Source organism: Spermophilus citellus, assembly GCF_964194105.1.
Source record: "Spermophilus citellus genome assembly, chromosome: 4".
Classification (NCBI taxonomy): domain Eukaryota; kingdom Metazoa; phylum Chordata; class Mammalia; order Rodentia; family Sciuridae; genus Spermophilus; species Spermophilus citellus.
In genome coordinates, this window is record NC_138185.1 from 225,170,348 (window position 1) to 225,197,697 (window position 27,350).

Consider the following 27,350-nt stretch of genomic DNA (forward strand, 5'->3'; position numbering starts at 1 on the left):
TGTAGATGGACACAGTACCTTTATTTATTTTTATGTGATGCTGAAGATTGAACCCAGTGCCTCACACATGCTAGGCAAGCCACTGAGTTACAACCCCAGCCCTTTCATAATCTTTTTATTGTCAGAACTTTAAAGTTCTGTGCTTGTTGAGATGTGGGAATTTTTGTTTGTTTCATTGTGTTTTTATTTTTTATTTAGATTCTCACTCTGCCCAGGCTGGCCTACCAATTTCTGGTGTCAAGTGAGTCTTTTGCCACAGCCTCCTAAGAAGCTGGGAATTAAAACACTACCATGTGTGACTTGAGATTATTATTATTTAAAATAATATTTATTTTTTAGTTTTAGATGGATACAATATCTTTATGTGGTGCTGAGGATCAAATCCAGTGCCTCACTCACGCCACATGAGCATGGTACCACTTGAACCACATCCCCAGCCCCTCAAAATATTATTTTTATTATATTAAAATGTGGAGTGTTGAGCTGGATGCAGTGACACACTCCTGTAATCCCAGAAACTCGGGAGGGTAAGTCAGGAGGAGGCCAGCTTCAGCAACTTAGCAAGACCACCCTTTCTCAAAATTAAAAAAAAAAAAAAAAAGGTGTGGGGAAGGGGTCTGAGGATGCAGTTCAGTGGTAGAGCACCCCTGAGTTTCATCCCTAGTACCATTAAAAAAAATAATTCAAAAATAAAGCTGCAAACCAATACCCTGTACTCTTAAATGTTGTGCTCTGATTTACTTGCCCATCATAACAACATTGGGAACATTAAAAAAAAAAAAGTACAGAACACCTCAAGTGTGTCCTTTCTTGAGCTGGGTGTGCTCATTTATGAAAATTCACCAAAATAATGCATGGTATTTTTTGAACACCATATATTTGCAGGAAGTCCACCTGTATGTCTGTGCACATATGAATGTGTGTATACCACACGAGAGTGTTTCAGTAAGCATCAGACTCATCGACGATGGGAGCGCCAGAAGACTGTGTTGTCTAGGACATCATGGTGCTTCAGTGTGGGAACATAGACTCTGATGTTTGCAGAATTGAATTGCCTAATGATGGCTTTCTGAGGACACATCTCTGTTGTCAGGCGACCTGTGGCATGCAGGTGTGCACTGTAAGGTGGGTCCCCAAGACCAGCTCATGAAGGAGGTTTGACAGGTAATTCTGATGAGTCAGGATTGGGAACTGCTGAGTTGGAACAAAACTTGGAGGGAGTTGAACTGGGCTTCATCTCTCCTGCTCAGCTATTTAATCCTGTGGTTATAAACTGCACCACTGCTTCTGGTTGAGTCTTGCTAACGTTTACAAAGGAATTAAGCTAATAGTTCTTTATGTGTGTTTATTTTAGTCCCTACATTACTCTGAGAAAGTGTCCTCTTCTTTTTCCTTTTCCTGTCGGTGCTAGGAAACACAGACCATAGTTTGGACCATCAGTTCACATTGTACAAAGCTACATATAGATGGGGGCAAGTGAGATTATTTTGAGAATACAATTGCCTGCTTAGGGACAAGTCAAGTTAGTTGATTTGATATGGAAGAGGTAAAGTGGATGGTATGTCCCTGTACACACTTCATTCTGTGTGTTTGCTATGGGAATTTTAAAAGAGGAAGATATATATTATTCAGTTTGTCCAAGAAGACTAAATGGCATTCTAGTGACTGTTGGTTTTATTGATATGAGAGATACATGTGTCTTTCAGGATGTGTACACAGATGAGTGAAAACTGGAGCAAAGACTAGACTGCTCTTACCCTGCTGTTATTGAGGCCTTTGTGTATGTGTATGTGTGTGTGTGTGTGTGTGTATGTACACACACATGTGAACATGTAGGCAAGTGCTCTAACAGTGAGATAAACACCATAGCCCTGGGGAAAAATTGCAATGACAGCATCTATAAAAGCATTCACATTCAACATTTAAAAATTTTAAGAATTATTCATAAAATATTAACCTGTAAGATCATTAATGATCATGTACTCTCATACTAATGAGAAAACTGAATTGTAGAGATGAAGGTAGACAGAAATGATTCAGTGATACAAGTTGAACCTGGATGGAGGGAGAATGCAGAGGTGGAGTTTGGATAGGAATAGATGCCAGAAGTTGAACTCCAGTGTGCATGGTTGAGTAGGGTATCTATTCACATATATTTAATATTCAAAGAAGCAGCTTTAACAACAAAAACTATACAGCAGAATACTGTGCTGTAGCACAGAACACTATACTGCCATAAAAATGAAGAACACACCACAGTGCCCATCCTAGCAGTATAAAGCTGAAAGGAGAAACAAGTCCTTTTAAAACCTGCTGCACACAGTGCGATGCAGTGCCTCAGAACTTCACCGCATCCAGCCTAAGTAGCATGCCTGCTGGCTGCCCACACCAGGACATCAGGTGAACAATTCACATCATCAGAGATCTGACAAGTGCAAAGTAATAGGCTTGGGCTCCCTCTGTGGAAGAAGTCAGAGGTAGGAATGAGGAGCTACGTATGCAGCTTCTATCTACCATGCACGGTATTGGTTGTGTTTTACTTTTTACAATTGAATAAGGGTTTTATATAATCATCATCATGAATTTGAAGTACTGGGGATTGAATCCAGGGGTGCTCTACCACTGAGCTGCATCTCCAGTCCTTTTTTTTTTTTTTTTTTTTTTTTTAAGTCAGGGTATGATTAACTTGTGACCCTCCTGACTCAGCCTACTAAATTGCTAGATGTATAGGCAACCACACCCAGCCTTATTATGTTCTATAAATTAGATGTATATAATATTTTTATGTATCTTGTGTTATATAATTTAAAATATTACTGATCTGCTAGAGAGTGTAACTCAGTGGTAGATCCTATGTTTAGCGTGCCCTGGGTTCAATATTCAGCACTTCTTGAAGACAAGGTAATGACTGTGAAAGGACACAGGAAGGTAGCCCCAAAACTTTTAACTGAGACTCCATCCATGTGAGCCCAGTCTAACTTAGGATTCTGAACTACCCACGTGATCATGATGTATTGTGGCTTATTAAAACTGTTTTTTTTTTAAGAGAATTTTTTTTAATATTTATATTTTAGTTTTCGGTGGACACAACATCTTTGTTTGTATGTGGTGCTGAGGGTCGAACCTGGGCTGCACACATGCCAGGCAAGCGTGCTACCGCTTGAGCCACATCCCCAGCCCCAAAACTGCTTTTAATTTGAGGATAAAGGTCCCTGTTATAGTCATTGGTATATGTATAGAGAATATCTTAGTCCATTTCCTGTTGCTTGAACAGAACATCTGGGACTGGGTAATTAATAAATATAATAGAGGTTTCTTTTGGCTCAAGTTCTGGAGGCTGGGAAATAAAAAAAAAAAACTGGTGCTGGCATCTGTCTAGCTTCTGGTGAAGGTGTCCAGTGGCCTCAACTAAAGTTTCAGAGGTGTCAGTCTGTAAACCGGAAGTGAGGCAGAACAAACATCATGATGGAAGGGTGTGGTGAAGAAGAGCAACTCAGGACATAGCAATCAGGAAGTAGCCATAGTATTGGTCAAATAGGTTGTCTGTGAGACTGAGTAGGATTTTGTGTTTACTGGGGTAGGATTTGTGTTTACTTAGTGAATATATAAAGTGAATTTTCTATAAATTGAATTCTATAAAATGAATCTTTTTAAAAACTACAGTAGGGAAATAGCATCTCCATAAAGAATATGCATTTTATTCATGACTTGGAAGGATGTGTTGGTTACATGCTCTGACAGACTATAGTTTGTGTCTTGTGCCCTCTTCTCTAAAGACAGCCAGTGGGAGCATTAGAATGTTAAATGCAGTAATGTCCATGCCCACCAGGTGGCAGAATTGCCTCACATGATTTAAGGAGCTCTGATTGTCAGTGAGTTGAAGTGATAACTCATTCCTTATGTTAATAACAAAAGGATATGTCATGGTATTTGTTATATTTAAAATTTTTTTGGCGTACTCAGTTTGAGTTTGAGAGGAATTGTAGTCATGTTTCCTTTGCCATATGTCATGCTACTGCAAATGTTACGATAGTAGCTTTTTAAGCAGCTCTATTAAGGCTATAAGCTCTGTCCTTGGCCCACCCTATGGTGTCATCCTATTTCTCTGCATAGAATCTGCAAGATCACAAGGTGTTCTGAGTCTCTGCAGTATCTGGGAGAGGGAAGGGTAAATTAAGGTTACTATGGAAGTTTTCATCTGCATTCTTTCCCTTTTGCTGTTGAATTGAGACTCTTGCCAGTGATAATAAGGTCGTCTGGTTTGGATTAATTCATAATATAGAAGCAAATAAAGCTTAGCAGGAGGATCCATCTGTTTTTTATTCTCAGTTTCCATTACTTCAACCACAGCTTTTTTTTTTTTTTTTTTTTTTAAGTACAGGAGATTGAACTCAGGGGCACTTTACCACTGAACCACATCCCCAGCCCTTTTTATTTTTTATTCTGAGACACGGTCTTGCTAAGTTGCTGAGGCTGGCCTCAAATTTGTGATACTCCTTCCTTAGCCCAAGTCCCTGGGATTGCAGGCATGTATCACTTGGACACTTCAACTACAGTTTGACTTTCTTAGCTCCAATTACTAGATAAGAGTGTGTTGGTCAGCCTTGCTTATTAGTTCCCTTTCCCTTGGAGACAGTCCTTATCTGAAGAGCCTTCTCCCTTTGTCTGCTTTCCTCAAGTGAGTGGATTACATATGGAGGGTTAAGGCCACACATTCTGGGATCAGACACTCCAACTGTGTATAAGTCTGTTTCTGTCATTTATCAGCCGTGTGTGACTGACCAAGGTATTTAACATCTCTGAACCTCAGTTTCTTCATTTGTGAGTGAGAGTGATAATAGAATTATCACAGAGGATTAAAAAGATTATTCTTGTCCTGGGCACAGTGGTGCTTACCTGTAATCCCAGCAGCTCAGGAGGATGGGGCAGGAACACCACAAGTTCAAAGCCAGCCTAAGTAACTTGGTGAGATGTTGTCTCAAAATAAAAAAGGGCTGGGGATATTGCTCAGTGATTAAGCACCCCTGGGCTCAATTCCTAGCACCAATAATAATAATCCTTGTCAAGAGCTTAGAACACTGGCTGGCACAGAGTAACTCTCAGGTGTGTTTTGTTTTTTGGTACCAGGCCTCTGAGATTACAGGCATGAGCCATTGTGCTTGGTATACGATGGTTTTTATGTAATCCATGTAGCTGTTGAAGCTCCTCCACTCCCCTCAGAACTGAGGGTTGAGTGCAGGGGTGCTATACCAATGAGACACACCCCCAACCCCCTTTTATTTTTTGAGATAGGGCCTAGCTGAGTTGCCCAGGCTGGCCTTGACCTTGTGCTCCTCCTGCCTCAGCCTCCCAGGTCACTGGGGGCTATCCTTGAGTTGTCATCATCAGTCCTTATTGACTAGTTATCTGGTGCCCCTATGTCATCAGACGTCTGCACTGTTTCTTCATATATTTATGTTCTTTTCTGTCCCCTGCATGTGGTCTCAGGCTACAGCAGGAAATCAGATTGGTTTTGCGTTTGCATTTTGGCCTTCGTGTGATATAGTGCTGCAGTCATATTAAGTACAGTTCAATAATATTTGACTGGGTTTTAGGAATTTATGCATTTTCTTGATAAGTGAGATTTTTCTGCATTTAAGTGATGTTATAAAAAAAACTCATTCACATGTGTTTGCCATAATGGTACATAATGAATGGTAAGCTCTTGTCTCTTCAAAAAAGCCACAGAGCTGGTTGGGGTGGCATGTGTTTAGTCTCAGCTATTTGGGAGGCTGAGGCAGGAGGTTGGCTTGAGTTCAGGAGCTTGGGAACCAGCCTGAGCAACATAGTTTGACCTCTCCCTCCTGAGGCTCTGCCCACAATGGCACCTCACTCCCAGATTGGGACGAACTCTGGTTGACCTCCTAGGGGCAGGGCAGCATCAAGATGCTCGCTTTCAGAGACGGGACCTCCATCTCTTCAGGGTCCATTTTCTTGTCTGCGAGCATTTGCCATGCAGCTTGCATTTTCCTGCCTCATCTTCCCAGTTCCTCTCTTCTCCATCCCCCATAAGCATCAGTCATCCTTTGTATTTTGAGGGCAGCTGGGAGCAGATTTAATTTTTTTTAGGTTGAAAGCTCATTTCTGCTTTACTTAGGGAGGCCACGTGGGAGGTTTTAAAAATGAGCATCTTCCATTTTCATAACGACCAGCAGCAGCTGTTCCTGTCTGTGAAGGAGCAGGTGAGTGGTAGGTGCCATGTCCCTCTGATCATCAAGGAGGCGGAAAGCTGAGGAGCAGGTGGAGCCCGAGGGACGTGGGAAACATCCTGTCTGATGGCAGCAGTGTCTATGCAGAGTTTACTCTGACCCAGAGCAATCAGAGGAGAGGGGGCAGCAAGGCTTGCTGTAGTGTGGTTTTCCCCGTTAGGTGACAGCCCAGCTTTACTTGTGAGAGGTAATTCCTGGTGTGAAAACCTAAACTTACAGAAATTCAGTTAGGGATCTTGATTGGGCTTTATTTTATTTTATTTTTAATTATTTTGTTTATTTTAAGACATGTTTTTGCCATCTTATTTTTTTAATTTTAAATTTTTTTATTCTAATTTGTAATATATGACAGCAGAATGCATTACAATTCATATAGAGCACAATTTTTCATATGTCTGGTTGTATCGAAAGTATGTTCACACCATTTGTGTCTTCATACATATCCTTAGTGTTTGATTGGCTTTATTTTTGACTTTAGAATTGTACCATACTTCATTCCACAGACTAAGTGTGCCAACCTGGCAAAAGAGGTTAGCATGATGGGAATGAGGCAGAAACAAAAGAACAAAAAGTGGATTCTTTTCTCTGTGGTATTGGGAGACAGCACAATAAGAAAGGAATTGGCTAGTTAAGTTCAGGTTATTTCAGGTTACAAAAGTGTAACAATTAAAGCTAGGGAGCTTCATTATCATGCCCATTGAAACTGGCCTATTTGGGAATTTTTGCTGTTATCTCTTTAATCCTGATGAACTGAAAGTTCACATAAACCTTAGCTTTAGGTGGTTGACATGGAACATTAGCGTGTGGGACTTGATGTTGGTTTTTAGCCTGGTCTTTTTGGGACCCAGTGCAGGAGCTTAGTCAGAAACAATAGCCTTCTGTCCCTTTAATTCATCACTGGGACGGTCAGGAAAGTGGTGAAGGGATCACAGTCATTAGATCAGCACTTCCTGTGGGCCAGGCTCTGCTGGATGAGCTCAGGGACAGCTGGGTTCGGGTCTCACTCAGCCTGACCTTGCTGGCTTTACTTTGCTGGAGGAAGCCAAAACATGGAGTAGCACAACACCCCCCAGCATTCACTCAGCACAGGTTGTCACCCTTTGATGGACACTGTTGATAATGTATTCTCTGATAGCATTAGCCAAGTCCCATCACAGTCTGGGAGTCCCTCTTGGTACCACCAAATGGCTTCCTTTAAGGAGCTGTGGAAGAGTTCTTTCCTTCTTCCCTTTACTTTTTTATATATATTTTTTTAATATTTATTTTTTAGTTGTAGTTGGTTGGACACAATACCTTTATTTTATTTATTTTTATGTGGTGTTGAGGATCGAACCCAGGGCCTCGAATGTGCTAGGCGAGCACTCTACTGCTGAGCCACAGCCTCAGCCCTCCTTCTTTCCTTTATATTCGAATTCTTACAGTGGACTTGAAGCGCATCTGAAAGCAGCATGATTTAAAAGGCCACCTTAGTAAGTGCACCTGTTTTTTAATATTACTGCAAGTGTGACAGGCAGCCTGAGTTGCTGCAGCTTGGTTGGTACCTTGTACTCTTTGTACCACCAGGGAGTGGTTGTACTAAAATACAAAAGGGCAGATGACAATGGAGTGGCATCCAAGAATGTTTGTTTTTCCCTTGCAATTTTTAGCTAAATCTGGTCAGAGACAATGGGTGGGCTCCGTGAAAGCCCTGTTGCTGAGGAACAGAATGGACTCTTCAGCAGACACCTGTGCCTGGTTCCAGCAGGACAGATGCTGCATGGCTCCCTCAGCCTGTGCACTTTTTATATAGATATAGATTTTATATAGATATACATTCATTCATTCATTATTTATTTTTATGTGGTGTCGGATGGAACTCACTGCCTCACACATGTGAGGCAAGTGCTCTACCACTGAGCCCCAGCCCCCAGCCCGTGCACATTGATCTACTTAAAGGTCATGTGACTGCCTGGAATAACCAACCCCATCGAAAATTAGAAAGCAAGGAATATCCCTTGAAATGTACCCTTCACACACCTCCTCTACCTCCACCCCTGGAAAACCAGTGATTTATTTGCTGAAATTCTGGTAAATAGAATCTTAACTATATTTTAGTGAAGTTACTATCAAGTTTGAATTTTAAATATAAAATATAAAAAATTAGAGCCTTAATATTGAAGTTAATATTAATTTGAGTTTGCATTATAGGTATTGCTGCTTGAATTAAGTTGATTTTTTTTCTTTTCTTTCTTTTTTCTTCGTTAACGAAAAAAAATTTCCTCCAAGTATTAGAATACATGCTAACAAAAGAGTTTGAATTCTTTTTCCGACTAGATCTCTTTTTGCTAAATTGGTTGCCTGTTTCACCACAGTTAGGAATGTGGTTGTGTTGTACTTGTATGTGAATATTGGGATTGAGATGTCTGATTGACAAGGTCTCTTGTGTCCATGGGCAAGGGAACTATTGGGAGCCTCTTTTTACTGTTGTCATTGCCTCTGGAGCATGAGATTTTGGGGCAAGAGGAGATAGGGAATGGAAGGAATTTTACTATTGTATTTCATGCTGTTCTGTGCTTCTTTATTACTTTTTTAATATATATTTTTTTAGTTATAGATGAACGCAATATCTTTATTTTTATGTGGTGCTGAGGATTGAACCCAGTGCCACATGCATGCTAGACGAGCACTCTACCTCTGAGCCACAACCCCAGCTCTTCTTTATTACTTTTTAAGCTTGTGTTTTTCTTATAATTCATGAAGGAAAGTCATTCATGACTTTAGGCAGTAATGTTATTTTTCTGGCATACCTAGGAAGAAGGATTAGAAAGTCCTAAGGAGAGGAGGATGCTTCTCCTTCTCCTGGGGGTTGAGTGTTTCCACAGAAGCTAGCAGTTGCCATCTTGTTTTGGAATATTTGGATGTAAATACTGGGCATTAGGTCTTGTCATTTATCTCTTTGACTTTTTAAAACATCCTTTGCTGATTATTTAACCTCAGGTGAGATTAAAGTGAACTTCCGTTTTATATTTCTTTTTACTGCTCAGTGGTTTTCAAAGTTCCAGAGCATTATCTTCTTGTTTTAGAAAATTTGAGTAGTTCCAAAAGAACAGATAATGCTTACCACCTGGAGGTAGCTGCTGGTTAATACTTGAGTGTGTTCATTCTGACATTTCTCCATGGGATTTATATCTACAGGGCCTGCAGTGGGATCATACTATGTGATTTTGCTTTTTTAATATCTGCTCAAGTGTTCCATCTTAAGTGTGACAGGCCTGGCATAGATCTGTCAGTCTGGGGGACTGGACTGTGCCGTCCTTCTATCTGCTTACTGTCTCTCCTCCTGTCTTGCAGTGGACGAGTACATTGCCATCGCCAAGGAGAAGCATGGGTACAACATGGAGCAGGTATGCGTGTTTTCCTTGCTGTTGTTGAAAGTAGTTTCTGAGGCCACTCCATCAGGAGGCCTTCTCTGTGCTCAGTAACAGCGCTGCTTCACTGGCAGTGGTCAACGCCACAGACTCAGGCTGCTTTCTCCTATCCCAGGTGAGGATTAACGCAGAGTCTTTGGTTTGGAGGTGGCTGTACAGGCTGTGCACTTCTGCAGGTCTGTAGCCTTGGGGCAGTGGTTACCACCTGGTCAATAGGGGGATCATTGCTGGGGCGCAGCATTTTCTCCTTGGATTATGTCATTCTTCTGTATCTGAGATGTTGTTTTCAGACTTCTGATGCCACACACAAACCCATAGTGTTTTATATTTGTTGGTGGGAGTCACTCTCAGGTTATAAACCCTTGATATCATTTAGAATATTGGTAAAAAGTGTTTTTCTACAAAAGTGTAATGGTAATCTTGTCTTATTCTTACATCTAATTACTGTTTTAAACATATTAATTGGGGTCAGTGCTTCCCATGGCATTGACCTGGCTCTTACTGCCTGTAAACTACTAGCACTTCCCATTTATACTAACGATCAAAGGCACCATGAGTTTAGGGTATGCAGAATTATACATTTTTCTTTAGGTTTGGCATTACTTTTAATTAATTAAAGGTATTTTTAGAAAAGTCACATTAGAGCCAGGTGTGGGGCCCACACCTGTAACCCCAGCTACTCAGGAGGTAGGACGATAGCAAGTTCCAGGCCAGCCTCAGCAATTTAGTGAGACCCTGTCTCAAAAGATAAAACAGGCTGGGGCTGTAGCTCCGTGGTAGAGTACCTTGGGTTCAATTTTCAGAATCCCTCACTTCTCCCAAAATGAGCGTTTAGCATGATCATTTTCACTTTAGAATTGCAATAAGGGCCTGGGCAAGGTGGTGTACACCTGTAATCCCAGTGGCTCGGGAGGCTGAGGCAGACGGATCGAATGCAAAAACCAGCCTCAGCAATCTAGTGGGACCCTGTCTCAAAATGAAAAACATAAAAAGGGTTAAAAGGTGCGGGGGCTGTAGCCCAGTGGTTGGGCACTTGCCTAGCACGGTGAGGCACTGAGTTAAATCCTCAGCACTAATTAAAAAGAAATAAATAAAATAAAGGTATTGTGTCCACCGACAACTAAAAAAAAGATTTTAAAAGAAAGGGAGGGGGCTGGGAATGTGGCTCAGTGGTAAAATGCACCTGGGTTCAATCCCCAATACCAGTAAAAACAAACAGCAGCAACAACAAATAGATAGATAGATAGATAGATAGAAAGAAAGATAAGAAAATGATGTGAGAACAAAATGGAAATGTTAATGAAGATAAAAACCTAAAATGAAATTTAAGAAGAAATCTGGAGCTAAAAATTATCATAACTGAAATGATGAATTCACTTGAAGGATTCAAAGATTTTGAGCAGGCTGAAAAATCAGTTAATTTCAAGATAGAACAATTTAAATGAATTGAGTTTGAAAAGAAAAAAGGTTTAAGAAGGGTGAACAGAACCCAAGGGCCCTGAGGCCATCATCAAGAAGAGCCACCTAAGTACCTGGGTGTTCAGGAGATGAAGAGAAAGCACTGAGGACAGAATTGTTGATGAAATCATGGCCCAAACTTTACAAAGCTGCTGGAAGTCATGAATATAAATATCAGAGCAACTGAGAAGTCAGATAAGACAAACTCCTGCTCATGAAACTCAAAGACAAAGGTGAAAGTAGCAAGGGGGCAGCCACCTGGCAGGTGCGCAGGACTGCAAAACAATCATTTTTCTCCTCAGAAACTCTGCAGTCCCAGAGACAGGGGCTAATGAATGCATTTACCATTCTGAGAGAGAAACTTGTCAACCAAGATCCTGTGTCAGACAATGTCCCTCAAAAATGTGAAGGAGTGAGGACATTCACAGATAAGAAAAAGGAGTTCATTACCACTAGATCTGCCTGTGGGTGGGGGAATGAAGGGACATCAGCCAGGTGTGGTAGCACATCCTGGCATTCCAGGGACCCAAGAGGCTGAGGCCAACCTCAGAAACTGAGCCAGACATGGTCTCAAACAAAAAGGCAGGGGTTATAAGTTTGTGGTAGAGCTACCACCTGGAATCAAGAGAAAGTGGGGAGAGGGAAGAAGAGAGGAGGAGAGAGGAAGGAAATTAATACTGTGTGATTTAGCAGTTCCACTGCCGGGTATGTACACAAAGAATTGGAAACAGGATCTCAAACCTATATACCCATTCACAGCAGCTAAAATATTGAAGCAGCCCACATACCCAACTGGTGAACAAATAAGCAAAATATGGTTTGTACTTACAACGGAGTATTATGCAACCTTAAAAAGGAAGTATGCTATAGTATGATGAACCTTGAGGACAGGATGCTATGGAAAATAAGCCAGTTGCCAAAGGACACACACTGCATGAGTCTCCTTAGGAGAGCCTAGAGCCCAAAAACAACATGGACAGAAAGTGGAATGGTGGTTGCTAGGGCTGGAGGAGGAGGTATTGACAAGGGGTTATGGTAGAGTTTCAGTTTCAAATGAGAAGAGTTGTGGAGATGGGTGGTGGGGATAGTTGTACCACAGTATGGTTGTTGTGTTCAGTGACATTGTACACTTAGAAGTGGTTACAGTGATAAATTTCATGGTATGTATATTTTATCACAATAAAAACTTGGAGTGGAGCCACTTCCAGGGTTTTAAGATGCAGAGAACTACTGATCTGTAAAATGGCAGATAATGAAAAAAATTGTGACTAGATGGGTAACAGTGAGCAAGGAACAACATAATCAAAATTTCACAGACTCGGGCTGGGGATGTGGCTCAAGCGGTAGCACGCTCGCCTGGCATGCGTGCGGCCCGGGTTCGATCCTCAGCACCACATACAAACAAAGATGTTGTGTCCGCCGAAAACTAAAAAATAAATATTAAAAAATTCTCTCTCACTCTCTCTCTCTTAAAAAAAAAAAAAATTCACAGACTCCTCTTCAGTCAGTGAAGAGGAGGAACTGGGAAGACAGAAAATTGTCCTGTGGTGATGGACACTCATTACCTTGTGGAATTTTTCTCTGTGAAAATGCATCATCTTCGGGCTGGGGCTGTAGCTCAATGCTAGAGTGCTCACCTAGCATGTGTGAGGCACTGGGTTCGATCCTCAGCACCACATAAAATAAATAAATAAAACATAGATATTAAAAATAGATAAATAAATAAAATAAAGGTATTATGTCCATCTACAACTAAAAAAAGATTTTTTTAAAAAAACGCATCATCTTGAAGGAATGGACCTTGAAATCATGGCACCGTCAAAGCATTGTTGTGTCTTTTTTACTGCTGCCTGCTGTGCTTATAGGTGCGAATGATTTTGAAGGAAAACACCAACAGCATGTACCATGTGTGGAGACAGTTCCTTTTGTGTGCCAACTGAGTAGGCTTATGAATTGTGTCTTCTCTTGGGCTTGGGACAGCTGCACACCTTTTTGCTTTCTCTGAGCCCACATATAGTTCAGTTACATTAGTTGTGAACAACTCAGCTAATTTCCCTGAGCCACCTATTCTGGTCCGGTGGTTTGCCCAGATGAAGAGTGCTCTGAAGGAGCCATCTCTTTGTGGATAATCATCTCAGAAAGTTCTACATGTGGGGTCTTGGGCACAGCATTTGGAGAGATGCCTCCTTATTTCATAGCAAGGGCAGCTCACTTCTCAGGTGGTGAGCCAGATGATGAAGAGTGTCAGGGATTTGAAGAGATGCTGGAATATGCAGAGACTGCACAAGACTTTGCCTCGCAGGCCAACCTGGCAGTTCAACTCCTAGTGCAGAAGGGTGGATTGTTTTGAAATGTTGGCCTACACTTCAATTCCTAACATTCTGTTTGATCTGACTGGAATAACATGGACATTTTCTTGGACCTTTTTGAACCTTCTTTGGTGCAACTCTGATTGGGAAAACAGTAATTAAAAGAAATATTCAGAAACTCTTTGTTTTACTAACATGCAGCAAGCACATAATGGAGCAGCTGGTGGCTTTCATTGGTGCTGTCTCCAGCATAGGTGTGTCTCTGCAGAAGCAGAATGGGTTTTCTCTCCTCAGGGAGAAAACCGGTTATCCTGGTTTTTCAGCCTATCAGGGTACAAGGTTAGGCCAAACAGTGGTTGAACTCAGAGGAGAAAAATAAATAACCAGAGAAAGTTTTTAACTGCAGAAATTAGAATATATGGGTTCTGCCTTTAATGAGGAGGACTCCAAACCAGGAAGGAGAATTCCCTTTTCCAGCTCTATTAAAACTTTACAGAAAACACATTAGTCCATATTTTGCATTGGCGTGCTTTCCTTTATATGTAGATCAGTCCACCTTGTCATTGTTTTAGGGCAGTCTGCAGTGTTCAGCTGAAAACCAACAGAAACTGGCCTTCCTTTAGTTACCTTCAGAAGGCCCACATGGTACAGTTAAGTGAGTTCACACCACACCCAAAGTTCCAAAGTGTGTTAAATTTGCCAAACTACTAAGGCTTGTCATAAATGATTGCTTTGTTTTTCTAAGTCATCAAAATGTATGTAAATTATAGATTGGATAACAGTCTAACTTTTTATGCCAGCCTGCCCCTGCCTGCCTCTTCACCCTCACAAAAAGGCCTTTGTATGATCTATTGTATACCCTCTGGCAAGTTGGTCTTTAAATTTTGAGACAGTATAAGGAATATCTCATTGGCGTCTCATTTTTTTTGTTTCGTATTTGTAGAAGTCATGGGAAAACTTTATAGACATCTTTGAATATTGAAAAAAAAAGTGGGGGGAAATGCGGTGTGTGACAGTATCTTCTACTTAGCAGTATATATGAGTCAAGCATGTATTTGTCTAGATTTAAAGTCATACATGTTCTTCTTTTGCCAGTCTGACTTCCATTTTAGTGTTTCATTCACTCCATTTGTGCCGTCTAAGATTTCACTGGTATCATTTTTCTAGGCTCTTGGAATGCTCTTTTGGCATAAGCATAATATTGAAAAATCATTGGCTGATTTGCCCAACTTTACCCCCTTCCCAGATGAGTGGACTGTGGAAGATAAAGTCTTATTTGAGCAAGCCTTTAGTTTTCATGGGAAAACTTTTCATAGAATCCAACAAATGGTAAGTAGATGAGACCACTGACACCCCCTCACCCCCTGTCAAAGAGTATACATGAATGATTAGGGCCTCATCCTACAAGACAAATATCCCCATGTTCAATCAAGCTGCCATCAGAGGCAGAAACATCCTAGTGATGCTCTGTGGGTGTCTGGCTTCATTGCAGAAGTGAGGCTGTTCCTAGCACTTCCAGCTCTCAGGTGGAACTCAGCTGCCTCCCATCTCAGAAGTTAAACCAACAGAAGGATCTCTGGTGATTGAGGTGGAGCAAGCTGGGTCCTTATTTTTCTGCGTGGGGAATATTTGCATATCTTTTACATTTAGAAGTTATTTGGTAGATTCCTATTTAAAAGCTTGCTTGACATTTGTATTAATCGTGTTAAAATGAACATTAAAAAATTAAGCTAAAAGATGTGCTAAGGACATTGGTTATGTGAAAAACGGTTCACCTTAGTCTAACTTCACAATCTTTCATTGGCCAAGCCTACTCACAGGCTTCAGTAATTTGTAAATGCATTGCATTGAAAGTGCATTTTGTCAATTATTTTTCCTTACCGGAAAAATGGGCTGTGTCTTAGGACATTTCTGAATATGTGAGTGTCCCTTGTTAAATATAACTAAACATGTTTGGGTTTTTAAAGATTGGCTTTAAGTCTAAACCAATTCTTCTTTGTATTTAGCTTCCTGATAAATCTATAGCAAGTCTGGTGAAATTTTATTACTCTTGGAAGAAGACAAGAACCAAAACCAGTGTGATGGATCGTCATGCCCGGAAACAAAAGCGAGAGCGAGAGGAGAGGTGAGCCTGCTGCTGGGGTGAGGGGTCATCCAACCACCCAGAGGGAAGGTGGGAGGGCTGTGCCTTCAGCCAGAGGCAGGTGACATGTGCTATTGGAGCACTCCTCCTCGGGCACTCTGCCTCACCATCCTGCTTGCTGGCAGTGAGTGGGCTTTGATTTTGAGTGTGTGGACTTTATCATATTTTTTTCCCCTACCCTTAAAAGATGGTTCCTTCTAATAGAAAGGGATCTTTCGTTTTATAGGTTGAAATTAATTTGGTATGATAATTCAAGATTTATTTGACGCGTGTATTTGGTTTGTTTAAAGAGCATACAGCTTAATAAAGGTAGTTCTAAGAGAAAAGTTTATGGGTTATGAGCGCCTACAGAAATAAATCAGAAAGATTCCAAATAAACAGATGATGCATCTCAAGGCCCCTGAAAAGAACAAACCAATTTTAAGACTAGTAGAAGGAAATCAATGAGATTGAGAATAAAAAAGCAATACAAAGAATCAATGAAACTAAGAGTTGGTTTTTGAAAAGAAAAGATTTTAAGCCCTTAGCCAAACTAACCAACAGAAAAAAAAAAAAAAAAAAAAGAGAAGACCCAAACTAATAAAATTAGAGATGAAAAAGAAGTCATCACCATAGACATCACAGAAATCGAGTGGATCATTAGAAACTATTTTTGAAAACTTAAAGTATAAGTTTTCCAATAAATTGGAAAACCCAGAAGAAATGGCTACATTTCTAGATATGTATGATCTGCCAAAATTGAGTCAGGAGAATGTAAAAAACCTTAACAGACCAACAACCAGCAGTGAGATAGAAGCAGTAATAAAAAGCCTTCCAAAAAGAAGCCTAGGACCAGATGGATTCTCAGCTGAATTCTACCAGACCTTTAAAGAAGAACTGATGCCAGTGCTCCTCAAATTATTCCATGAAATAGAAAGAGATGCAACCCTTCCATATTCATTCCATGAAGCCAGTATCACACTCACATCAAAGTTAGATAAGGACACACCAAGAAAGAATACTCCAGACCAATATCCCTGATAAGCTTAGATGCAAAAATCCTTAATAAAATATTAGAAAATTGTATTCAATGAAATACTAAGATTGTACATCATGTCCAAGTTGGTTTCATCCCAGAGATGCAAGGTTGGTTTAACATAATGCAAATCAATATCATAAAGGCTATGTACAAAAAAACCCAAAGCAACCCCATAGTAAATCAGGATAAACTGAAAGCATTTCCTTAAATCTAGAATAAGACAAGGACATCTATTCTTACCATTCCTACTTAATATCATGCTAGAAATTCTAGACAGAGCAGTTAAGCAAGAGAAGGAAATAAAAGGGATAAAAATAGGAAGAAATAAAATTATCACTCTTTGCAAAAGATTATGATCCTATACTGAGAAGTTTAACAAACCAATTCAAAAAAAGTAGCAGGTTATGAAACCAACATACAAAAATCAATAGCCTTTCTATATACCAACCAACAAATCTGCCAAGAAAGAAATAATAAAAATAATTCCATTTACTAAAGCCTCAAAAGAAAAAAAAAAAAAAAGAAAAACGTAGGAATAAATCTAACCAAGGAAGTAAAAGACCTACAATTAAAACTATAAAACATTGAAGAAAGAAACTGAAGAACACCTCAAAAGATGCAAAGACCTTCCCATATTCTCAAATAGGCACAATTAATATTGTTGAAAAGACCTCTAACTACCAAAGGCAATACAAAGAGTCAGAGCAATCTGGAAGCATCATGATACCCGACTTCAAATTATACTACAGAACTACTGTCACAAAGACTGCATGGTACTAGCATAAAAACAGATGGATCAGGGCTGGGATTGTGGCTCAGCGGTAGAGCTCTCGCCTAGCACGGGCAGGACCCTGGTTTGATTCTCAGCACCACATAAAAATAAATGCATTGTGTTATGTCCATCTACCAAAAACAAAACAAAACAAAACAAAAAAAAAACAGATGGATCATTGGTACAGAATAGAACACACAGAAACAAATCCATACAGATAGTCATCTGATCTTTGACAAAGGCATCAAAATCTCATAGGGGAGAAAAGGCAGCCTTTTTGACAAATGGTGCTGGGAAAACTGGTTATATGTAGACTGAGACTAGATCCTAATCTCCTGCCCTGCTCAAAAGTCAACTCAAAAGTGGATCAAAGACCTAGAAATTAAACCCAAAACTATTCAATTCCTAGAAGAAAATATCTGGTCAGCTCTGCAGCATATAGGCACAGGCAATGACTTTCTCAGTAGGACCCCTAAAGTTCAGGAAATAATGCCAAGAATTAATAAATGGAATGGCATCAATTAAAAAGCTTTTGCACAGCAAAGGAAACAATTAGGAATGTGAAGAGAAACCTACAAAATTGGAGAAAATCTTTAATAAATGGACAAATGAATTAAATAGGTACTTCCCTAAAGGAATACAAATGGCCAACATGAAAGGACATTAAACATCATAGCAATTAGGGAAATGCAAATCAAAACTACATTGATATTTCATCTCAAACTAGTCAGAATGGCAGTCATCAAGAATACAAATAGTAATAAATGCTGGAGAGAATGTAGAGAAGAAAGAACACTTTTACCCTATTGTTGGGACTGTAAATTAGTACAAACACTATGGAAATCAGTATAGAGGCTCCTCAAAAGACTAGGCGTGGAATCCCCTTATGACCCAGCTATACCATCTCTTGGTATTTATCTTAAAGAATTAAAGTCAGTATGACCCATGCATACCCATGTTTATAGCAAAACAATTCACAATAGTCAAACTGTGTGATAGTCAAGATATCCATCAACAGATGAATGGATAAAGAAAATGTGGTAAAGGGGTTGGGGTTGTGGCTCAGTGGTAGAGCGCTTGCTTAGTATGCGTGAGGCACTGGGTTCTATCATCCACACTACATAAAAATAAAATAAAGGCCATTATTTCCACCTACAATAAAACAAATGTTTTTTTAGAAAGAAAATATGGTATAAAAGTCTTATCCAGCCATAAAGAATAATGAAATTATGGCATTTGTTGGAAAATGGATATAACCTTATGAGGTCGTCATTTTAAATGAAATAAGCCAAACATTGAGCACAGAGTGTCATTTTTGGAGAATTCAAATCTCTGGGCCTAAGTGTAAATTGAGAGTGGAGTTAACTATGTTTTCTCATGTGGAACCTAGAGGGAAAAAAGGAAAAGAAAGATTATGGGGAGGGATCTCATGAAAATTCTAGATCAGTACAACAGAAGAAAGGGACCAGGGGAGGGAAAAGGGGAGGGAGGGAGGAAGTGGGGGGTGATGTTGTCCAAATTGTGTGCATGTAAAAATATGTAACAACAGATACTATCATTATTAGTACAACTATAATGCACCAATTTAAAAAATGGAAAAAATATTAAACCGATAAACACAAAAAATACAGTTTACTTCCCCTTTCTTTTATTGTCCATTATATGTAAGAATGAGAAGTACTTTTTTTTCCCCATGTGTTGGGGGTGGAACTCGGTCGGGCTCTAACATGCTAGGCAAGCCTAGACACTGAGCCACACCAGCCAGGTGTTATTCTAGATAGCTCATTAAGCTGCAGTAAGTAAGGGTGTGCTGAGTTAAGCTGTGTAGAACCATCTCCTCTCAGCCTCTTCCCCAAGCCTGTCTCCTCAACTGTGAACTGAAAAGGCTTGAGGCCCAGAAGGCAGTGCACACAAGGCTCTTCTCTTAGAATGATGGGACTACATGGAGGCTTTTAAAAACTTATATTTCCCACATTTTCTAGAGTGTATTTTCATAAACTAATAATAAAAAATAAAATGGAAAATGAACTTTATGATACCCAAACTTCCTTAAATGAAAAGAGAGTATCATACAAGAATATATGTCATTTTTGGAAAATTCAAATCTCTAGGCCTGAGGGTAAATTGAGAGTGGAGTTAAGAACATCTCTAAGGCTCTTTCCAGATATGAGATTCAAGCCACAATAAAACTGCTGACCTGGGTACATCTGCATATTCTTGGACACTCATACCGGTGAATGTCCATTTAGGGGTCACTAATCTTAGTTTTTTTTTATTAAATTTTCATTTCCGGGCTGGGGATGTGGCTCAAGCGGTAGCACGCTCGCCTGGCATGCGTGCGGCCCGGGTTCGATCCTCAGCACCATATACCAACAGAGATGTTGTGTCTGCCGAGAACTAAAAATAATAAATATTAAAAATTCTCTCTCTCTCTCTCTCTCTCTCTCTCTCTCTCTCTCTCTCTCTCTCTCTCCTTTCTCACTCTCTCTTTAAAAAAAATTTTTTTTTTCATTTCCTTCATATGTTAGGTCTAGTGTATTGTTTATAAATGGGGTCTGGCATCACAATCAGCAGTCAGAGTTAAGTAGAGTGAATTGCTTATCTTGAGTAAGACATGGGAGCACTGGCTGACACTTGTCTGTGCTCACCGCCCAGGTGCTGTTCCTTGTATTATGCTGTAGGTGGCAAGAATTGCTGTGCTCTCCTGCCCCTCTGTCGCACCGCGATGGGGACACACAGCCACAGCAGTTGCACCCGAGAGGTGGCTAACCTCCCAAGGGACCTGCCTGTGAAGTAGTGGCAGAGTCTGGGCACGTTCCCTCAACCCTAGGCTCTTCTCGCACACTCCCCTCTGCCAGAACTGCTTGAAGCCTTGGCACTGGCTGGGAAGGGGTTGCAGGATAGTGGGTGTGTTCAACTGGGGTGGATTCTGGAGGTCCAGTGGGAGGAATTGAAGCCTAGTATCCTGCCGTCACCAGTCTTCTGTCGGTTTTCACTGGACAAATCAGGTGTGCTGCTTGACTTCCATGAGACTCATTTTTAAAAAAATAGAGTTCCTGTGATGTGCAGTGGCTCATGCTTGTAATTATCTTTTTTTAATGTGTATTTTTTTAGTTGTAGGTGGACAGAATACCTTTATTTTATTTGTATGTGGTGCTGAGGATCAAACCCAGTGCCCGATGCGTGCCAGCCAAGTGCTCTCCCTTTGAGCCACAGCCCCAGCCCTCACGCCTTTAATCTTAGGCACTCAGGAATTTAAGGCAGTAGGATGGCAAGTTCAAGGCCAACCTCAGCAACTTATGAAGACCCTATCTCAAAATAAAAAGGGCTGGGGATGTGCTCAATTATAAAGTGCCCTTGGAGCCCATCCCCAGTGCCACAAATCAATAAATATGTTTCTCAGCAGTCTGAAAACATAGTAATTTTATATGAAGTTTTCCATTAAATCAATTTATAGCTATGTTTGTACATGAAATAGCATTAATATAGAATAACCTTTCCTTAACTTGTTCTTGTCTTCCAGTGAGGATGAACTTGAAGAAACAAATGGAAGTAACCCCATTGACATCGAGGTTGATCAAAATAAGGAAAGCAAAAAGGAGGTATTTTTTCTCCTAGTACTTGTTTAGGGAAATAAACATATTACTACTTACACAGATAAAACCCTCCTCTCACCCATTCTACTTAGGATATTAATTGGATTTTTAAAACAGTACCAACTCTGCTTTATGGAACTTAGAATTTTGTTTGCTGGGAATCCTGAGTAAGGAAGCCTTACAGGAAAAGCTAGTGTTGACCAGTGGGGCTCATTTTGATACAGTCCTCATGCCCTCTCTGAGGAGGCTAGCAGGTGGTGGCAGGGAGGCTGGGCTGCACCAAGCATCTCCTCCTGGCCCTCCTGTCTGCCTAGGATCTGCCCAGGCTCTGACCATGCTAGATCCTAAGGTGACTGAAGATACCTCAGGGAGCTGACATGGACTCCATGTGTCCTTGTCAGTCAGCAGCAACAGCACAATCCTGGGGTTGTTGCTTAATCTGTCCTAGCTTAAAAGTCATTACACAGGGGCTGGGGTTGTGGCTCAGTGATTGAGCACTTGCCTAGCACATGTGAGGCCCTGGGTTCGAACCTCAGCACCGCATAAAAATAAATAAAATAAAGGTATTTTGTCAAACTATAACTAAAAAATAATTTTTTTTAAAAAGTCATTACATTAGGCTGGGGTTGTGGCTCAGTGGTAGAGTGCTCTCCTAGCATGCACGAGGCACTGGGTTTGATCCTCAGCACCACATAAATATAAAGATATTGTGTCCACCTAAAACTTAAGAATAAATATTTTTAAAAAAGTCATTACACAATAGATTTGTAGTCCCCAGATTCAAGGGATCCACAAGCCCCTACAGTTGTATATGACCTTTACATGTTTCATATGGGTATATGAAGCCTAAGGCGTCAGAATTCCCAAGTGTTCTCTATCCCTAAAAATATAAGAACAGTTATCTTAAACATTGAAAAGTCCAGAGGACTAGACATCTCTAAACTTTATGTCACAGCAGTAGTACATGCTTTTTATAGACAAAATAGGAAAATACAGGTAAACAAAGACAAGAAAATTAAAGTGATTTTCAGTATTATCACCTATAATTGCTGCAGACATTTTAGTGACTTTCCAGACTTCTTTCTCTGTGAAACACACAGGCCCATGTTTATATATACTTCTGAATCTATTCAATTTTTAAAATAATAAAGGAGGCTGGGTGTGGTGACACATGCCTGTGATCCAAGCAACATGGGAGGTTGATGCAGGAGGATTGCAGGTTTAAGACCAGCCTGGACAACTTATTAAGACCCTGTCTCAAAAAATCAAACAGGCTGGGGATGTAGCTGAGTGGTAGTGTGTCCCCCAGGTTTTATCCCCACTACTGAAAAACTAGTAATAATTTTAATAAACTTAAAAAGTGGTTAAAAATATGTATTTTTAACCACTTTTTAAGTTTATTCTACCTTGAATTGTTTTTATGTCAAATATATTTGACACATGGCTATATAGTACTAATCCCATGATGCCTTTGGCATGGAGCTCATTCATGGTGGGTGGGTTCCTCGTGTCCTCATTCCCCTGCTCTTTGCTATTAAACACAGTTGAGTTTTGATGGTCATGTAACTGTGTGTTTAATATTTTCTGCTAGAATAATTCCTGGAAGCAGAAATGTTATGTTAAAGTGTTCCATGTGCATTTTTATGGTTTCTGTCACTATGTATCACCACACAAGCTATCTGTCATTCTTTCTGGGTGGCACTTTTAGCAGTGATTGTTAGGCCTGCCCAAATAACAAGATCCCAGGGGTTAACTGAAGTAGGTTATTTGGGAAAGGAAAGTGTACTTGAACTTTTTATAAAAGCCTAAGTGGAACTTTTTTTTTTTTTTTTTAATAAAAGGAGCATTTTAATTCTTGTTCTTAGAAACTATAAAGACTATGTACATGATTCAGAAATGGGACTGTACTAAATAGTGGTCAAAGAAGGATCATCCACTCTGTGCCTCTTCTTTTGTCTGGTCATTCAGAAATATGTTATCAGCTGTGATTGTTGTTGCTTGTTGCCTCATGTTATATTTTTAAAGTAACTTTTTAGTTGTAGATGAACACAAAATCTTTATTTTATTTATTTATTTTCATGTGGTGCTGAGGATCATACCCAGTGCTTCACACATGCTAGGCAAGTGCTCTGCCACTGAGCTATAGCCCTAGCTTATTGCCTCACGTTATTTTTATCCACGTATTCACCATAGTCTACCTTTTCTTCCACATAAATTCAGGGCCCATTTTTTACATATTGATATGCCACATCTCTAAGGTCTGGCCAGAAAGAACACTGATATTCCATGCCATGTTGTCTTTTGGCTAATGTCACCCATGTAGTATTCTTTATTCTCCCCTGATCGACACATCTCATTCATTGCTAGACAATGCTTGTTACTGGATTTTCCCCTTCTGCCTGTCTCAAGACAGGGTTCTGACCTACTTACCCAAGTAATTGCACATGATTCAGAGATCTTTCAAGAACCACACTGCTGGCTATTTCAGACTCATGTCTTATAAACTGATGAAGTACCTATAATGCAGGTCTTCAAACCTGGCTTCTATTTTCTTTTTTAAAATCTAAACTTTTAGTTTCTCCTGATGTGCTAGCCTGGGCAACCTCTACTCAGGGGCTAGAACATTTTTAATGAATGAGAATAGTCTTGATTTTATATCAGTTTCCATAATTTATTTATATATAGCACAATTTTCAACTCAAAAAGAATCTTGGAAACTAAGTATAACATGTTATACACATGTTATTACAACATGTCCTTAGTCAGTAGGTAGTCTTTATCAAATAGCATAGTGCCTTACAGAACATCATTTACAGCCTTCTAACACTTTTACTACCATTTTCAAGAAGTCACCATCACCATCACAGTTTACATTGTCATTTTAGCTCACTCTTTTGAAATATAAAGCAAAGCCAGGCATGGTGGCACACTCTTGTAATCCCAGTGGCTTGGGAGGCTGAGGCAGGAGGATCATAAGTTCAAAGCCAGCCTCAGCAATTTACTGAGGCCCTAAGTAACTCAGTGAGATCCTGTCTCTAAGTTAAATGTGAAAAAGGGCAGGAGATGTGACTCAGTGGTTATGCTCCCCTGGGTTCAATCCATAGTACCGAAAAATGTGATAAAACATAAAGCAAAAAGCCTGAACATGTTTTTACTTGGATCACTGTATATTACCCCAGCAAGTTGGGGTTACAAACAATTATAGAAACTTACTGTTTTTAATATGGTTGCCAGTAAGACACGGATTCTTTTGAAACTTGCCAAGATTTTGTGTTTCTAAAAAAATTAGCAACAGTCCTGTGTTCTTAAGTAATAGCACATATCTTTTTAGAGCAAGTTTTATGACTTGATCTAAAAACGAAGTGTCATCCCCCAAATTTTTTTAAATGTAGAAAAAGTTATAGTTCATATTGTAGTTGTCCTCCCTTCCTCCTCATGCACACCAGGCAACTAGACCACCAATGAGCTCGATCCCCAGCCTATGGAAGTTTCTTTCCTAATTGAAATATTTAAAGAATTAAGGATGTTTACATGTGCTGAAGCATTTTTTTCTTTCTGTGGATATATGGCTACTGCGTTACTAGAGACGGCTGCTGGGATGAAAGAGCTCCCTCTTCCTTTACCTGTCATACAGGTAAATGTCTAGGTGGCTGCAGAGCTCAGAAGAGAAGAATACATTTTTTTTTCCCCTGTGTTACTACAGAAAGCTGAGAATGCTTATTATCAGAGACTTAAAGAAATGGGATAAGGATGTCTCTGTTCCAAAAGGAAACAGACACTGAAGTACTTAACCAAAATCCTATAGCCATGTTTGTGTCTGTTAAGTGCCTGTTAGAGCTTATAGGTGATAATCAGCAGACGGCATGGTATGTGTCTTAGATTGTTTGCGGCTATATTAAGAACGTGCTTATTGCTACTCGTGGCATTTTTGCTTTTTGGTTTGTTTCATCAAAATTTGTTTATCCTGCAGGTGCCCCCTACTGAGACAGTTCCTCAGGTCAAAAAAGAAAAACATAGCACACAAGCTAAGAATAGAGCAAAAAGGAAACCTCCAAAAGGCATGTTTCTATCCCAGGAAGATGTGGAGGCTGTTTCTGCCAATGCCACTGCTGCTACCACGGTGCTGAGACAGCTGGACATGGAGTTGGTGTCCATCAAACGACAGGTACCCGAGTCCAGTGCTAGGGGTCGGCTTCCACCCTCCAGGTGTTGCTGCTCACAGTGGCTATTTTCTTTCCACAAATCTAAGAAATTGGATAGAAAAACTTGGATATTGACTCATTAATTTTTTTAAAATTTACTTTTAAATTGAAGTATAGAAAAAGTATGTGGACTTTAATTTATCTATGGTACATAGATTTGTGTGTGTGTCTGAGTGTCTTGATTTTTAACACATGAACACTCTGCAGTGGCATATCTGGACTAGGAAGGGGACCCTCTCCTCCGAAGCCCCTACCCTTTTCCATTTCCAGAGCTCCACTCCCTCTGCTCTTCCCTGAATCGCCTTCTCCAGGAGAGGACCACGGGTTCTGTGCTTTAAAGTCATAGATTGGGATTTTATGATTTATTTTATAACAATGTGCTGTTATTTCTTTCACGTCTCATTTTCTTTCAGCATGTGGGAGCCATCTGTGTAGTGTGGCACTGTCACCTTGTTCTGTTCTTTCTCATTGCTTGATGGCACAAAGTACCTGTTTACTTGTAGTTGTGTCAAAAAAGAAAAACATAGCACACAAGCTTGCCATTCAGGGCCAGTACATGTGGTACTGGTGCAGACATTGATTATGTGAATGCTGATGCATTGTGCATGTGTCTCTGTTGGGCACATCTCTGTGGATCCCTCTTGGTGGGACTGCAGAGTTATCACCTCTGCAGCCCTAAGTAACACACCCAGCAGTTCCCTACAGTGGGCCTGTCGGCTTACCTGGGCTTTGGTTCCCCTGCTTGCATTTCCTACCTTCAGCACTGTTGGACTAATTGGGCTGTGTGTTAGTTTTGTTGTTGTTGTTGTTATCGTGGACCTTTATTGGTTTATATGTGATGCTGAGAATTGAATCCAGTGCCTCACGTGCATGCTGGGCTACAACCCCAGCTCTTAGACAGCTTTTTCGCTGTGACCCATAGACCCGACAAGAAGAATTTTAGAGGAGGAAAAGTTTATTTGGGGCTCATGGTTTTATTCCACGGACAACCGACTCCATTGCTGTGGACCCGTGGAGAGGGAAGACATCGTGGCAGAAAGGTATGCTGGAGGAAAGCAGCTCAGGATAGGCCGTCAGGAAGCATAAAGAACTTGCTTCACCAAGGACAGAATGTAAATCCCAAAGACACATCTCCAGTCACCCTCCTCCTCCAGCCACACCCTACCTGCCTATCATTGGATTGATGCACTCACTGGCTTAAAACTCTTAAGCCAGTCATTTCACCTCTCATCTTTCTTGCACCATCTCACACATGAGCTTTGGAGTACCCCTCATGTCTAAACCATAACAGGATGTCCAGCACTCTCCCTGGCCTCTACTCACTCACCCTCCCCCTATCAGTTGTGACAACAGCAACACCCCAGGCTTTGCCAGATTGCCCCTTGGGCACATTGTCCCCACTGCATCCTGAACAGCACTTTATCTTTCTCTCCACTTTTTAAAAATTTTTTTATTTTGGAGGAGGTATGTGATCAGGGATTAAACTCAGGAGCTCTTGACCACTGAGCCACATCCCAAGCCCTATTTTGTATTTTAATTAGAGATAGGGTCTCACTGAGTTGCATACCGCCTCGCCATTGCTGAGGCTGGCTGTGAATTCGGATCCTCCTGCCTCAGCCTCCTGAGACTCTCAGGTTACAGCCATGCGCCACTGCGCGTGGCTCTTTTTGCATTTATAATGGTGTTTTATCTCACTCTCTATCCTGCCTGTAGTCCCCTACTTGTTGGTCATTTGGATATATCCTCTTGCTCACCCACTTATCCAATTTTTGTCCATTTCTTTTCTTTTGGATCGTTTTCTTCTTCATCTGTACATGTTCTTCATTCAAGTTCTGAATTGTTCTCTACCCACTCGTCTCATAAACAAACATATGCTTCCCATCCTGTGTCACATGTTAATGGGTTTTCTGAAATTCTTTTTTCTTGGAGTGGGTGTTGGTACTGTTAGAAATACCGGGGTGCGGCAAGCAATCAAGCCCATGCTGGGAAGTAGCTCAGCAAGGCGGACTTTACTTATGCTGGAGATGTGCTCCCAAACTGGCTGGCAGTCACACCTAGGCAGGCAGTGCCCCTGCTTTATCCCTAAGGCAGTACTGCAGCTTGCTCTGATAGGAGGAGCTCGGGGTTACAGTCCATGTGACTGGCTCATTTTAATAATGGGGTGGGCAAAGGGAAGGGCTATAGCTTTAATGGCTGA

At 40.5% G+C, this 27,350-nt stretch overlaps 1 protein-coding gene and 1 pseudogene across 3 annotated transcripts in view; both read left to right on the forward strand.

Moving 5' to 3' along the window:
- Nucleotides 1–27,350, forward strand: part of RCOR1 (REST corepressor 1) — a 132,915-nt gene that overhangs the window by 91,961 nt on the left and 13,604 nt on the right. For both annotated transcript variants that reach the window (XR_014021863.1, XM_081293372.1), the window contains exons 4-8: nucleotides 9,579–9,631; nucleotides 14,590–14,751; nucleotides 15,429–15,547; nucleotides 20,879–20,957; nucleotides 24,922–25,116. Coding sequence is in view for 1 of the 2 variants with exons in the window: in XM_081293372.1 (XP_081149498.1) it covers nucleotides 9,579–9,631; nucleotides 14,590–14,751; nucleotides 15,429–15,547; nucleotides 20,879–20,957; nucleotides 24,922–25,116 (608 nt within the window). In the remaining variant the exon portion in view is untranslated. The remainder of the gene's footprint in view (nucleotides 1–9,578; nucleotides 9,632–14,589; nucleotides 14,752–15,428; nucleotides 15,548–20,878; nucleotides 20,958–24,921; nucleotides 25,117–27,350) is intronic.
- LOC308647388 (vacuole membrane protein 1-like) lies at nucleotides 11,328–13,766 on the forward strand (annotated as a pseudogene). Its single transcript has 3 exons — nucleotides 11,328–11,378; nucleotides 12,906–13,576; nucleotides 13,746–13,766. The product of its transcript is annotated as a vacuole membrane protein 1-like (transcript).